This window comes from Lithobates pipiens, unplaced genomic scaffold, assembly GCF_037356315.1.
Source record: "Lithobates pipiens isolate NorthernLeopardFrog02 unplaced genomic scaffold, aLitPip1_a1.2 Scaffold_27, whole genome shotgun sequence".
NCBI lineage: Eukaryota > Metazoa > Chordata > Amphibia > Anura > Ranidae > Lithobates > Lithobates pipiens.
Window position 1 is genome coordinate 146575000 of NW_027507788.1, and position 16558 is coordinate 146591557.

The 16558-nt window shown below is 45.6% G+C and overlaps 1 protein-coding gene across 4 annotated transcripts in view; it reads right to left on the minus strand.

Annotated features, from left to right (window-relative positions):
• The window catches only part of GNB1 (G protein subunit beta 1), a 115280-nt gene that overhangs the window by 41288 nt on the left and 57434 nt on the right, over window positions 1-16558 (minus strand). For all 4 annotated transcript variants that reach the window (XM_077457637.1, XM_077457639.1, XM_077457638.1 and 1 more), the window contains exons 3-4: window positions 1313-1351; window positions 1101-1207 (exon numbers count right to left, since the gene is read on the minus strand). In XM_077457637.1, coding sequence (XP_077313763.1) covers window positions 1101-1207; window positions 1313-1351 — 146 coding nt within the window. The remainder of the gene's footprint in view (window positions 1-1100; window positions 1208-1312; window positions 1352-16558) is intronic.

The window sequence follows — 16558 nt, forward strand, 5'->3', positions numbered from 1 at the left end:
GACAGCAAAGCGTAGCGTGAACTGCTGCTGCTTGCTTTGCCTACTTCCAGGAGGACAAAGGCAATGCTTCATTTTGAGCATGTACATTCATGTAGGTGGGAATTACTGAGTATGAGTGCATGCATGTGTATATGCAAATGTGTTTACATACTCGTTGGGTGTAAGAATATACATATTCTAGAGCAAATATGCATGCAACTGTGCAAATAATTTTTCACTTGAGTCCCACGTATAAAAATATTTAGATTAGGGGTCTCAGGCCTGACATCACCACTGTCAGAGTACTGTTTCTCAACTTTAACACCACACTCAGTAAAAGTACTTGCCTAACCATTTTATTACATCTCAATCCCCAAACCTTGTTTGAACACCAACATGAAGTTTGCATAGGACCAACATCATCCAGCTAAGGTGACAGTGCTCAGGTTTGGCATTGGCCTGGGAGGTGGTTGCCTGCATCCCCAAACCAGGAAAAACAAACCTGAAAAGTGTGAGCTCTGACAACCTGACCCTGTGTTATCCAAGTATGTGGATGTGTGTGCACAAACACTTATTACCGTTTCACCTCCATCAATCCCAGGACCCTCAGAGCACCTTCAACTTCCTTTTGGGCAAGAGGGTGCACTCACTCAGGTCAAAGGGAACAGCACAAGGGCCAACACCCTGTCAGCTTGGAGGGGGGGGGGGGGGGGTAGAGAGATGTGGCTTGCATGAGCTGTGCGTTTGAATGGACACACATCCATTCAGCACTAATCTTGGCTGGGAGCCCCCTTTCAAGGGCATCTCCATAGAATCATTTGGAGGAAAGAGACTCCTTGAATGTGGATACAGCTGGGGGACTGGCTGAAGTAGCAGGAAAGAAGAATGTTCAAACAGGTGAAGCACGTCAGGCAAATCTTTACCTTAGGTACAATTTACACTTTAGTATCACCAAGTGCCTCATGATTTGTACATTATCTGTTCTTGATCTGTTTGCATGCCTGTATAAGTAGGTATGGAATCCCAGAAATTTGTAAGAAGACAGCCAACAGCTAGTTTTGAAGAGTATGCTTCAACAATGGCTTCACATGCAGGTACAGAAATTCTATAGCCACACTCACCTGGAATCTGTGCCCCAGTGCATAGCATAGATTTTAGCAAGGTGTCCCCTCAGGGTACGTCTAGTGCGCATCTGAATTCGACCTACTGGATCAATATTGGCTGTGATCTAGAATAAAAAGAAAAACAAAACCGTTGAAGATACCAAAACAAATGCTTTTTTAGACTACCTTTGTTAGAAAAGTAGTAATGTAAAGCACGGTGAAATGTTTACCTGAGCCAGAGTGGCATCTGCACATGCTTTCCTGGCATCCTGTAAAATAAGGACATACAATTAGGTTGAATTTAGTGAATTTAAATTCAAGACAATACATTTGATTACAGAAAATCTGGTTCCTCTGTAAAAACAAAAAAGACAGCATCTAATAACTGCAAGATATTACCAAGATGCAAGTCTTTTCAAAGGGGCAGAGACCAATTATGCCATTTAAAATAGTATTTTTTTATTTTATTTTTTATTTTTATTTCATTTAAGAATCACTTAAAGTGGTTGTATACCCGCAGATTTTTTTATTTTTTTTTTAACTCACCTGCAAAGGAAAAGGCATAATGAGCTAGTGTACACCGCATACTAGCTCATTATGAAATACTTTAGAACGAGGCCCCCGACATCCGGCCCGATCCACACCGAGGGAGCTGACATGTTTCCTCAGTGTTTCTTCCGGGTATCGCGGCTCCGCCGCTGTGAGTGGCCGGAGCCCCGATCTAGTCACTCCCGCGCATTCGCACCGGAGATTTCTTCCCAGCAGGGTCCGGTGTCTGCCAGACTTTCAGCCAAGAATCCCCCTGTGTGCATGTGCCGCAATTCAAGGGGAATATCTCCTAAACCGTACAAGTTTAGGAGATATTTACTACCTACAGGCAAGCCTTATTATAGGCTTTCCTGTAGGTAAAAGGACCTAAATTGACTCTACAACCACTTGTGGTTGCAACATCGGTCCAAACGCCACCAATGGCTCAGTTCTCACAGCTCCATGAGCAGAGAGCTGATGACTGTCAGTCACAGGTCTCTGCTCTGCCACCTTTTCGCTCACTGGAGCGATGGGCTGTACTTTCCTGCTTAAAGGTACCCACATGTTAGGGCCTTCCAACAGTTGTTTACCTGTGTCAAAACAGAAATGCTCTTCTCACCCTGCAAAAGCAACTTAGACAATTTTTTTTTCTAAAATAAGGTTATACTAAATTGCTCTGAAAATTGTATTGTAAAGCATAGCCCAGAATCTAATCGTCTGGTGTCCCCTGCCGGTGGTGCTAGGTTCCTATTCTCAGTGCGCCACCATCTATGGGGGCACACCCGTGGGCTTGCTCCTGAGTCAGGTTCTGTGCATCTATAGACAGAGCGTGGCTCAGCTCTTCCCCTGCTACCTCAACACTGGATTTTAATAGCAGCAGGAGCAAATGGCTCCAGCTGCTCTCAAGTGTAAAGAGACCAAAAGCACTGCAGAGCACTGGATCGAGAGAGTTCCAAAGTATACATCAGGGACATTTTTTTTACCTTAATGTAGGAGATGCTTTAAGGTAAAAATATGTTGTGCCTTTAGAACCACTTTAATGCTAGATCTAATCAGCAATAAAAATCTATGCCAATTTAATCTAACACGAAAGCTGCCAGTTCATGATTCCTGGGCTATATAGTAGTAGTAAAAAGCCTATTTTTTCCCCTTCCACATGTGCTTGGCTTCAGACATTTTCTTTACAATATGGTGTCAAAGGTTTGACATCAGAAAATGTTAGGGGACATATTACACACCAAATTAAAATTAAACACACAATGACGGAAAGCACAGCATACACCTGCATTTTACAGCTTTAAATGGCAAATTCAAGGCTTGGGACCAGTCCTGCACAGAAATATGTCTGCTATCAAAGGAACAATGGAAATTCACAGAGGTGAACGTTAAAACTGACTAGCAAGCTTGAAAACGATTGGTGACACAGCAAGCGCAGAGAAAGTTACACAGCTCAGACTTCAGGAGGAACACTCCTACTGGCCTTTTATGGACGGCTGTGTGCTCAGAGGAAAGGCATTACATAATGCAAAGTTTTAAAAAGTACCCCAAGTAAGCTTTCCGACTTTGGCCAAGCTGCTGGATAGCTTTAAAGTGATTGTAAAGGCCAATTTTAAATAAACAGGTTTATATTTACCCGCTCTATGCAATTTTTGCACAGAGCAGCCCTAATCCTCCTCATAAAGTTCAACTGCCAGCAACATGGTGCGAAGCAATGGACAGCCTTCTGCACTGAAAATAGTGTATGCAGTACTCTTTCAGCACACTATACCCATACCAGCACAGTAGCATGAACCGGGCCCTTCGGAGACCAGACAATTTTTCCTTGTCCAAGCAGTGTGACTGCACTGGAATAGCCATGCAATGCAGTCCCACAACATCAGGTGTGAATATACCCTTAAAGTGGTTGTAAACCATTACAGACCACTTTTTACTACAGGTAAGCCCATAAGGCGGCTTACCTGTAGCTACCCAGGATACATACTTAGGAGATATCCCCTGTATTTGCATGTGCCAACGTCATCGGCACATGCGCACTGAAGCAATAGCATATACGTGCCGCTGCTTCTGTTACACTGTGCAGTTACAGGCTGCTCCCACGTGCATACGCGGGGGTGACGTCATCGCGGATCTGGCCAATCACAGCGCCAGAGCTCCGATACCTGGAAGTGACCCCCCCCCCCCCCCGGGAGTGATGTCGCCGGCCGGTGCTGTGTACGGACATGGCAGCGAGGACTTCAATCTCACGTGATTACATAATAAGCTAGTATGCTATGCATACTAATTCATTATGCCTTTGTCTTGCAGGTTTTTTTTTTTTTCCAAAACCACTTTAAGGGGGCGGGGGGGGGGGGTGGGGGAAACAAAAAAAGACAAAAACCACACTAAGACACACCTTTACAACCACTTTAAAATGCAGGTCATTGCAGTGGGTGTGATCACTTCCTTAATGCACTGAAGAATACAGGTCCACACAAGGATACATAGAAAACAAATATGCCTAGATGTCCCATTTACAAAACGCTGTTATGTGCAGTTCAGTGCGTTGTGTCAAATGCTACGTATACATATTTTACTATTGAAAAAAAAAAAAAAAAAAAAAAAGGCAAAATTTGTCTCTTACAAGGACCCATACAACAGCCATCTTAGAAGGGAGATGGAGTGCAGTGCCTCAATATAGAAGAGCATGTAGAAAGATGAGTGACATCGTAAATCCTGGTACAAGCTCCAAAGCTGCCCTTTACTTTCATGTGTCAGCAATGGATGCACTCAATAGTGCCTTTGGGCTTGCCCCCATCTCCTTACCCTCCACCTATTCCTCTTCAATATAGCTAGCACAATCACAATGATCCAGGCAGTTGGGCTACACAGCCATTTGCCAATGCCTCTCCCAAAACAAAAATATGTTAAGCTTCATGCACACAAGACGCCGGTGAAAACTCTGCTCAAAAAAAAGCTGAAACGCCCGTTTTGCCGCGTTTGCGTTTATAAAGATATCATGTAGACCCTCCCCAAGCTCTCAAAGCATTTTTTTTTTAACTATTTGTGCCATATGGGATTTGTCCCATAATTGCATGTGAATCTGAATTACTTCAATTAATTGGTTTTGGGCTACATCGGAAGTCATTTTCAGAGATGTGTCTTCCAAGATGATCAATTTGCTAATCACAATCCAAGGTGTGGGCAAGCGTAGCTTGGGGGAAGGGGGGTGGCTTGTGGAAAAAAAGTTTGTTTCATGAAGGATGGGTGTTCAACATGGAAACATGGGGGGGGGGTTGGGGCTGACTAGACATTGGTATGCAGGTTTTTCTATGTGGGGAAAAAAAGAGACAATGCTATGGTTTGGCCAGACTAGGTGGAGTCACTGATTAGATTAGAAATTGGATGAGGGTTTGGGGCAAAGAAGTGGAGGCATTCCTCATTGTCAAAGCTACTGGAAACACTAGAGATTTTATGGGATTGTATCACAAAGTAAATACGCTCTATGAATTATATAAAGTAATTACAACATTTTTTTAAACTTTTTTTTATTTTCTATGGTTTTCCATCAAATTTCTGAGTTTTTAGGTCCAAAAAATTGGGTTCCTTTAAACACGCTTATAAACGCAAACGCGGCTAAAACGTGTCAATTTTTGCGTCTGAACCCATTTTTTGCTTCTGGAAAAACGAGGTTAAACGCAACTGCATAAAAACGGCAAACAAGACTGTGTGCATGGACACATAGGATAACATTGAATGAGTTCAAGGACAGTTGAAAAGAGTGTCCAACTGCCTCTGAACACGCGTTTAACAGCGCCTCGTGTGCATGAGGCCTTAGTCTTTCTCCCGCGCTCCTTCTCTCAAACAGGAAAGCATGTGATGTCAGGAATAAGGTGCATTTAAAAAAATAAATAATAAAAATAAAAAAACACACACACCACAATTTGCACATCCATTGTGAGCATTTTTGTGCATGTTTATGTGTGGACATGTCCTAAAAGTCTGGTAAGATTTTCACAGCCAAGACAATATTTATCCCCATTATACGCAAACTTGTAGACTCGTATCAGAAGAGTAAAATGAAAAAAAAAGGTTATATACCCAATATGTAATTTTTTTTTTTTTTTTTTTGAAGATCCATGTAAGAATTTAGGGCCAAGAGAAACATTAATAGAGGACTTTGGACATTTTGATTTTGGCCGTGTGTATATTAAAAAAAAAAAAAAAAAAAAAAGGTAGAAATAGTAAGACTAATTTCAGCATGTCATCCCTCTACAAAACAGGCCTCCTAACGGATACACTAAGCTAAAGACATCCAGGAAGTCTGGTCCGGTCTGGAGCCAAGCTTTTAATAACTGTTTAGAAGAGAGGAGAATTAATGAAGACATGGAGAACTGTTCGCTTGTAGAAAGGCTGATGTGTACCAAGATAAAGCAAACAGCCAAGGATTTATTTCAAGAGAGGTATTTGACCATGTACAGAAGTAACACTGCTCTAGTAGTAGTAAGAAGCCAGTTTACCAACTTAGTGTTGGACCTGGTGCCACCAGCATTAAAAATATTTTTTTTTTTAAAGTAACAAAACACCTTTAAGATCAGCTCATTTCAGAGACAGCCAAAACTTAGAATGGACACCTTTTGCTCAGGGTATGTTCCATGACGCAATGGGAGCAGCCCGCCTCTATTATCCAAGCTACCACCTCATTTTACAAAGGACTGAAGAAAATAGGATTTTTATATGTCATGCTTACCTGTAAAATCCTTTCGAGTACATCATGGGACACAGAGGCTAATATTCATTACCTGCTGGAATATACTTAATCATTAGGTGAATGGACACTGGTAGACCAAAGGTTTTCAGACAGGAAAAGATCCCCTATATAACCCCTCCCATACAAGAAGCACTTCAGTTTTGTAGCAAGCACTGAATCTTTTTTTTTCTCAAAAAGAGGGGGGAAGGATCTGTGTCCCATAATGTACTCAAAAGGATTTTACAGGCAAGTATGATGTAAAAATCCTATTTTTGGCCTTGAGGGGAGGGAGATACCCTGCCAAATAGCCATCAGAACCTTTACGGCAGCCCACAGTACACAGAGGCCAAAAGCCAAATACTCGTCTACTCGAGCATCCACTTGATAAAATTTTGTGAACATATGCACTGAAGACCAGGTCACAACCTTACAAATCTGAGCCAAAGATACACGATGGCGAAAAGTCCAGGAGGTTCCTACACCCCTTGTAGAATGAGCTCTCACCTTAAAAAGGAGGCGGTTTATGTTTCAGATCGTAGGACTGAATGATCAATTGGCAATGGAAGCTGCCTGCCCCTTCTTAGGTCCTTTTGGGGGGGGAATCTGATCCTTGGATCTCTGCAGATCTAGACAAACCCTGACTGCCCAGACAACGTCCAAAGAATGCAGTAGTAGTCCAACAAACAAGGCTGAGAGAAAAAAGGCAAAATAATGTTCTGATTTAAATGACAGGCCGACACCACTTTTGGCAAAAAGGATGGAACAGGTCGTAACACGACTTATGGTGAAGCATCAACTACGGTTCCCTGCATGAAAGGGCCAACTAATACCCTTCTAGCCAAGGTGATAGCCATCAGAAAAGCTAGCTTGCGTGACAGCAAGTCTAATGGAATTTCCTTAATAGGTTCAAATGGTTGTTTCTGTAACACAGACAGCACCAAATTCAAGTCCCAAGGACACATAGGTGGCCTGCTGGGGAGAAGCAAGAGATGTTGCCCCCTGTGTAAAGGTTTGGATCAGAGACCTAAGGCCTTTGGAAGAATACTGGGGGCAGAAACTTGACCTCTGATTGTACTCAAAGCCAATTTGATTTCCACAACTGACTGCAGAAAAAGAATTCTCCCAATCACCTATTTCCGAGGATGACATTTTCTGGCTTCACACAAATATAAAAGTCTTCCAGACCTTATGATAGTCTTAGTGATAGCTTTTGTAGAATTCACTAGTTCACTAGAGTAGACACCACTGGTCCGAGATGCCACAGTCCTTTAACACCCTGGCTTCAATAACCATGCCATTAAAGTAATAGACTGTAAATTGGGGTGGAATATAGGACTTTGAGACCGTAGATCGGGGTGATGTGGAAGCGTCCATGTCCCGTCTGTCAGTCTCTCAATCTCTGGGAACCAGGGCCTTCTGGGCCAGGCTGGTGCCACCAAAACGACTGGAATCCCCTGAATCCTGCGCAACAAAATGTGGAAGGAGAGGGATCGGAGGGAAAGCATAAACCAGGGAGTACTGGCTTCATGGAACTAACAGCATCCGCTCCAATTGCCAGAGGATCTCTTGTTCTAGACACAAACTGCTGTAGGTTGTTGAACCTCGATGCCAGTAGGTTGACCATCCCCAACATTGGCAAATTTCCTGGAATACCTCTGGGTGTAGGGACCATTCCCCTGGGCAGATCTGCTGGTGGCTGTGATAATCTGCCTTCCAGTTCTCTACTCCTGGGATATAGACTGCTGATATTATTGGCACATGTCCCTCTGCCCAGGCTAGTATGTAGTTCACCTCTTTCAGAGCTGAACTACTCCTGGTACTGCCTTGGTGGTTTATATAGGCCACTGCCGTGGCATTGTTGGACTGAACCCTGAAGCTCCACCGTCCAGGATCGTAGGGCCAGACGTACTGTCCGTAATTCTAGAATGTTGATGGGCAGGGTCTGCTCTATCCCTGACCATTTCCCCTGGGCTATGAGCCTGTCTAGTTGTTCCCCAGCCTGAGAAACTGGCATCTGTAGTCAGTACTCTACAAGTTACCAGGAGAAAATTTTTTCCCTTTCACAGGTTCTGATCCTGCAACCACCAGTTTAGGTTTAAGCATGCCCAAGGGGATAAGCACACATTGGATAATCCAGGGCTTTTCTTCCTCTCATCCAAGCCAAGATGACTTTTTGTAAAGGCCTGGAATGAAACTGGGCATAGGGCACTCCCTCAGAGGATACCATCCACCCTAGAAGACAGAGCCAAATGGAGGGTTGTCTGGTGCCCCCTATATGACACAGATCCTTACAGGGGGGGGGGGGGTCAGGCAAGAATACTCTTGCTTGGACCGCATTTAGAATCAGACCTAAATATTTTAGGCTGAGCTGGTCTCAAGGCTGACTTTTTAGTATTAATGACCCAGCCCAAGCTTTTCAAACACATCACTGTTTATTATGCTCTGTTCTAGAGCCTGTACCGAGTGATCTCTGAGCAGGAGGTCATCCAGATACCAGAGCACCAGGATCCCTTGGGCCCTTAAAAGACCCAGTACCGGTGCTAGAACAGTGCTACTCAACCTTTCTAGTGCAATTACCACTTTATAAAAAAATCCCCCCCCCCCCCCCCCAACAGTAAAATTATTTTTATAGCGTGGTTGTAAGCATCCAAGGCAAGGAAAGTAATTTGCACCCCTTAGCCATTTAGCACTCCCTTCCACTCACAGTATTAAAACCCCTTATGGTACATTTTAGGATGTATTGCTCTTTGTTCGCCTTTCTTTCCCTTTTATCTCTCTATCACAATTTCTTGCCCCTCCCACTTCACATTCCTCGACAGACAGCTGACCACTAGTCTCTGCCCCCCAGCCATGCCATGGCCTGAATGGGCAGCTGCGAACAGGGTGCGTGGGCGGCTGCAGGCTCCAGGAGTGGCCCAGTCCAGGCATGTACTGGTCATCGGGACTACAGGGAGTTTCCCGGTGGGCCGATGGCTCAGTGGGCCGGTCTCAGTGAGCCTGCCAAGTAATGGCTGCGCAGCTCACCCTCAACTTTACGCAGTGATGCGAGAAGGATGAGAAAAAATACAGAGGAGAATAACTGAAATAATGAGGTTAGCGAGGACTCCTTATATTATGCTACTTATTTTTTTGCATAATTGCGTATAGTTTATATACTGTTTTTGTGCTTGTTTGCAAAATTAAAGTGGGCTGGTCTGGATGAAGTCCAGGGCCAAATTTTTGTCCCAGTCCAGTCCTGGCCCAGTCTGGCGGCCATAGGCTCCAGGGACGACCCGGCTGGGCGGCTGCAAAAAGACCGGGAAAGTGGTGCAGGCTTTAGGGATGGCGAAGGATTCAGTGACCCCTGGCAAATAATCATTCGACCCCCGAGGGGGTCCCAACCACCAGATTGAGAATCACTGTGCTAGGACCCAGGGAGCAGTAGCAAGCCAGAAGGGCAGAGCCACAAACTGAAAATGACATTTCTCTACTGCAAAATGTAGCAACATCTGATGAAACTGAAAGATAGGTACGTGTAAGAGCGTGTCCTTTATATCGATGAGGTTAAAAGGTCTCCCCCCTTCTGGAGTGAGATTACTGAGTGGACAGACTCCATCCGAAAGGATTGCATCAAGATACTTGTTCAGGTACCTTAGGTCCAGAATGGGCCTCCTATTCCTGTTTGGTTTCTGAACCATAAACAAGTTTGAGCAAAACCCTGTGCCCCTTTCAGGTACCGGAACCGCTACAATCACTACTTGATGCACTAGATGGAGTGCCTCAAGCAATGTGTTTATTTTTGGAGGACCAGAGGGAACTCTGGATCTTAGAAACCTCTGAGGGGACAACCCCCGTAACATCAGCTATATAATCGAGATGACCCACTCATCCTGAATTGTTGTTAGCTAAATGTCCGCAAAGTGCAGCAGCCTTACCCCGCAAAAGGAGGGCTTGGTGCTGGGTTTAGAATTTTGGACCGAGGGGTTTTTCTGGCCCTGTTGGCGGAACCGCTCTGATAGACATTTGAGGAAGCACCAGCCCCTGGGTTTTTAAATGAAGGACATTTGATGCTTTTCTTCACAGGAAGAAGAGAACTCTTCCCTCCGGAAATCTTTTGGATATATTTGTCCAACTGATCATTGAATAAACGTTCCCCCTGAAACGGGAAACCTGTCAACTTTTTACAAGGAAGCTCGGCTGATCAGTTCTTAAGCCATAACAGTCTGCGCATTCGTACAGACAAGAGAGCCAGACGAGAAACCTGCTATATTGAATCCTTTAAAGCATCAACAGCAAAACACAGTGCTCGAGTAATATCTGTCTTACTTTCAGGCAGATCTTCCTCCTGGTTTGGCCAAAGAAAAAAGGAAGCTTTTAATTCCAATTTCTTGTTAACAGGGTCTTTCAAGCCCTGTGCGTTATCTACCAGACAAGTTAAGTTCTTAGGTTAAGGAAGAGACTGCTGCATCTACGGTTGGCCTGCTAAATTTTTTTTTAAAACTTTTCATCCATGGGATACAAAAGGGAAAACCTTTTAGGAGGCAAAAAAGTTCGGTCAGGATGTTTCCAATCAGCAAACACTGCCTTGTTCCAACAGGGGGTGTAACGGGAAAGTATGTACTTCCTGAAAAAGGTCTCAGAGATCCCAAAGAGGACCAAGGAGGCTCAGTCACCTCTGCAAGAGGAAACTTAAAGGCAGAACGAACGATTTCAGTCAAGAGTCAGGATCATAGGTCTCTGCGACAGAGGCAGACATTGACTGGATATCTTCTTGTCCAGATTGCTCGGAAGCAGACTCAACTGCCGGGTACTCTACCAAATCCTGGAGCATTCAGCTCTTCTCCATCCCATTCCTGCTTCAGACTAGGAGACTCCGGGGAGGGGGGGGATCTGTCACGTTTCCTGCCACCCTGTGGGATGGAGGCAATCCAGTGCTCTAACCTAGCTGGGGTCTGATGACCGTTTCTCTTTAGTGATAAAGGGTGAAGCAGCAGCGTTGACTGTAGGCACAATACCAGATAAGCACAGCGGCTAAGATTGACCAGGAGCCTCTAGTCTTTCAGGGGATAAAACACTAGGGGTGAGACTAGGTTCTTTAGGAACTACCTATGATGTTAGGCCTACTCCTCTTTTTGGAAGACATTCAATGCCTGCAAAGAGTATTTGGGTGTAGTTAAACCTCAGAAGGGAGACCCTTTAAAATATAGGGCTTAACAAGCCCTTATGCAACAATCCTGCTAAGCACCTTCAGCCTGCCAAGCAACACCTGGCGACTCACATGACCCGGGTAAGGAAAAATAAACCACTGCAAGTGTCTGTTTAGAGCATGCTGTGTCCCACAGCTGCCTTCTGGAAGTGTTTGGTCTGCACAGCTCAACATTCTATGCGTGTGTGCGCATGCATGTATGCGGTCCCAGAGAGAGGGCGTGACTATTCACGTACAATGCGAATCTTCATGCGCCCAGATGAAGGCTACAGCACATGTGTCGGGGCGAAGCCGCGTGCGCCATGGCCAAACTGAGCACAGTGCTCTTGCGAATGCATGTGCGCCATGGCGAACCAAGGCGAAATGGCACACAACCGTACAGGACTTGGGAGCATGCCCACACGAGTGCACCCATGGAAAGCAGCTCTTCGGGGGGCTGTGCAAGACTCTTGCACATTAGAGGGAAGTATGACTTTAAAATCACTTTACCTCATTATGAAAGACTCCCAACATATAGTAAACAAACCCCCCGCCCCCCAAACTAGGGCAACCCCCAAGAGAAATAGGTCCTCATGGAAAACCTCGGACAAAACCAGACCTGCAACAAAAGGCCAGCCGGTCTATACAGCAAGGCCCAAGCCCTACACTTGCATCCATTTGGATTCAGGGAAGAACATTTCCATGATATGCAGTAGACCGCCTAAACAACTAGAGCTGCACAATTAATCGCTAAAAAAATCATGATCTTGATTCACCCCTTCTGACAAGCTCTCCTGCAGAGTTTGCGATTCTTTCATATAAAAGAAGTGGACTCAGCTGTCAAAAGAAAACATCCAGGCAGTCTGCCAAGTTTTTTTTAACTTGTAACATTGTAACTAAGCTTCCTTCTTAGATCAAAAGGGATAGAACTGCTGTGTAAATAATACACTTAAAGCGGTTCTTCACCCTAAAGGGGAAGTTCCGCTAGTATTATTCCTCCCCCCCCCCTCCGGTGCCACAATCGGCACCTTTCAGGGGGGAGGGGGGTGCAGTTACCTGAATAATCCAGGTAACTGCACCCACTTCCGGCCAGACCGCCGCATCGCTCCGCCCCCCCCGTTGTGTTCTGGGAAACACACAGGTCCCAGAGACACAGCGGGGGACCATAAGAGAAGCGCAGCGCGACTCGCGCATGCGCAGTAGGGAACCGGGCAGTGAAGCCCTCATGCTTCACTTCCAGATTCCCTGACAGAGGATGGCGGCGGTGGCTGCAGCGAGACGAGCGATCGCTTGTCATCTGCCGCCGACATCGCTGGAACAGGCAAGTGTGATATTATTAAAAGTCAGCAGCTGCAATATTAGTAGTCAAAAATGTCCAATGTGTCCGCCATATTGGTCGCAGTCACAATAAAAATCGCTGATCGCCGCCATTACTAGTAAAAAAAATTTATTTATTTTTTTTTAACAAAAATGCTATAAAACTATCCCCTATTTTGTAAACGCTATAACTTTTGCACAAACCAATCAATCGCTAATTGCAATTTTTTTACCAAAAATATGTAGAAGACGACGTATCGGCCTAAACTGAGGAAACTATTATAGTAAAAAGTAAAAAATATTGCTATAATAAAAAAGATTGAATTTTTTTTCAAAATTGTCGCTCTATTTTTGTTTATAGCGCAAAAAAAAAAAATAAATAAATAAAAAAAAACGCAGAGGTGATCAAATACCACCAAAAGAAAGCTCTATTTTTGGGAAAAAAAGGACGCGCAATTGTCAGTTAAAGCAACGCAGTGCCGAATCGCAAAAATGGGCTTGGTCCTTTGGCTGCAAATTGGTCCGGGGCTTAAGTGGTTAAACTGACAGCTTATTCTAAATAGGAAACCTTAATTTTGTTTGCAAATATTAAAGAGTCTTATCAGCAAGAATAAGTGCTTACATTTAAAGGACACTTGTCATTTCAGATCCATCGTGGCAGCACCTGTTAGTGGTATCCACTCACCTACTGCCGCCATGTCCCTCACCTTGTGTCACTGCCGCATCACCAATCGTCCCATTAAAGTGAAAGGGACTGGCAGTGAGTCAACAACAGGTCACAGATGATAGTTGACCTTTAAAAATTATGATTTAAATAGAGTCGATTTAAATCAAATTCACCCTGCAGAAAAGTGAAGATATTGACGAGAACCATGTACCAAGAGGAGTTGAAAAGGCCCAAGTACAGAGGATTGTTCTGAGAAAGGGAGTGTCCACGATGGGGTACAACGCTTAGGCTGGGTTCACACTTGTACGACAAACTCAGATTTTGGGAGGTCATGTTGCACGCCGTGTGTAAATCAATGGTTTTCTGAGAGCCGTCTTAACTGGTCCGACAAGTCAGTCCGATTTTGAACAAGGTCCCTGCACTACTTTGGTCCTACTTCAGCCCAGTGACCATCATTGAAGTTGGATAAAAGTAGGAACCTTGTCCTAACCATCCAACTTGTGACATCCAAAATGTTGATTGCAGCAGCAGTAAAATGAATATCTCAATGGGATTACTTTAATTGGTCAAAGGACAAAGACTAATCAGAAAGTTGGATCAAAGTAGTTTCCTGTTCATTCAAGTCAGATGGCTGTAGGACTGATGTCGCAGAGAAAATGGATGACAGTCATGACTGTCGTGTAGTACAGGGCTCGACAAACCCCAGGCGCCAGGTCGCCAATGCGACCAGAAATCGCAACCTGGTGCCTAAGCTGCCACCAGCCCACTCACTATTGATGCCCCAGACATGCAGCGCATGAACACTGACTGCTGTCCTCCTCCCTCAACCACACTCAGCGGCACCGCACTAAGTGTGTGAAACTGACAAGCAACAGAGAGGAGGCTCTGCCATATTTCAGCTCGAGGCCGGGGTGGGCGGGACCCGGCCGCTATCAAACACCAGTCAATGGGATCTGGGCAGGGCGCTATGTGTACGTGGCTCCGCCCCTTTTAAGCAGCCCAATCGTTGGCTGGTGTTCGATAGCTGCTGAGTCCCGCCCACCCGGCAGGGCCCCGCCCACCACGGCTGGGTCCCGTCCATTCCGACATTAAGCTCAATTCTGACAGCTACTCTGTTACATTTCAGTAACAGAGTGCTCCCTGTGAAACCTGCCAGCACCACCCGCCAATCAATACCACCTGCCAGTGCCACCCGCCAATCACCTGCCAGTGCCACCCGCCAATGCCAACCAGCATCTCCAACCAGCGCCACCTGCCAGTGCCACCCGCCAATGCCAACCAGCATCTCCAACCAGCGCCACCCGCCAATGCCAACCAGCAGTTCCAACCAGCGCCACCCGCCAATGCCAACCGACAGTTCCAACCAGTGCCACCCGCCAATGCCAACCGGCAGTTCCAACCAGTGCCACCCGCCAATTCCAACCCGCCAATGCCAACCGGCAGTTCCAACCAGCGCCACCTGGCAGTACCACGTGCCTGCCAGTGGCAACCAGTGCCACCTGCCAGTCCCAGCCAGTTCCATCTGTTGCCAGCCTTACTCTCTGGTCAGGCCATAACCCTAATGTAACAGCGTTTTATTGGAGTTATTGACTGGGTGCTCCATTGTGAGTTAGGGATAGGGGGTGAAAATGAGTGGCCTTACCCTGGGAGCTGACAATCCATACCCCCTCTAAAAAAAAAAGAAAAAATGGCTCCTAACTTTAACTGGCTCCTAAATTCAAAGCAAATTTGTCAACCCTTGGTGTAGTATCAGTGTGAACCCAGCCTCATACAGGTGTCCAATTTGTACAAGGGCAAGGGATCCCAGGATACAGGAAACCCAGTAAGACCCCTTCCACACTGAGCCGCCCCAGGTGTCAGCGGTAAAGCGGCGCTATTTGGCCGCTAGTGACCAAAACGGGGTTAAATCCGCTCGCAAATGCCGCTGCATCGGTGCTTTGTTGGCGGTATCATGACACTGCCCCACTGTTTTCAGAATGATCAAAGGATCGAGACGCGCTGCGAGCACTCGTTCTGAGGGACGTTCCTGAACATCCACTCAGAACAAGGAAAGGACCACCCGGCCATTTATGTGCAGTTGCCGGGTGGGAAGTAGTTAACATATACCGTTGGATAATGCACCGCTCACTGTCCTCCACAGACTGGGGAATCTGAAGCATTGGAACATGTAAAAGACAGGAGCGTGGACCTAGCGTATTATCCTTAAACAAAGGTTTTATTCATGTACAAAGATTAGTATACTCACAGACTTGAATAAAAGCAAATCTCAGTATTCCTCCACACAGGTCCATGAAACTCTCTATCACATGGGACTGTCCTGTAGAAGCATGGACTAACGCGTTTCGAGAGGTTACTCTTCTTCAGAGTCTCTGGAGAAGAACCCCTCGAAACGCATTAGTCCAAGACAATGTTGGAGAGTATACTACCTGTCTTTGTACATGAATAAACCCTTTGGGGATAATGTGCTAGGTCCACGTACCTTTTGGTTGTTGGTGCACTGAGCAAACTTGAAGAGTTGTCAAGCAGCATCTATGGCCGGTCTGTAGACTCGTGACAGACTACTATGCGTTCGGGCAGTCAATGCATTTCAGAGTAATGCCCCCTTTGTCAAGCCTGATGTACACAAACTGCACAGTACAAACATGGGCAGTTTCACCAGTGACTTCTGGCACACATATGGATGCATACCATTTTGTGGCTTGTAATTGGTCTAGCCCGACTTGGCACCTCTGCATGAAAGCAAGGCCCAAAGAACCCATATCGTACTAAAGTCAGGTCAAGGACATTCCCTAAAAAGAGACTACCATTTACAGTAGGTCTAAAGTCAAAGTGTTTAACCTTAATGCATTCCCTGCCATTAAAAGTATGGGGGGGGGGGTGGGTTCTAATCATACCTACCTCAGTAAATGGAGCATCAGAACGATGATGTAACTGTCCCCCGGCGTGTGTGTACTGTGAACCGAGCCACCAAAAAACGCAGATGGCTAGGATCTCACTCCTCCCCGTGCAGAGCAATGCTGGCTCCTGGTCTGCTCCTCCACGCTCATTTGAGAGATGAGCTGTGGAGGGACAGG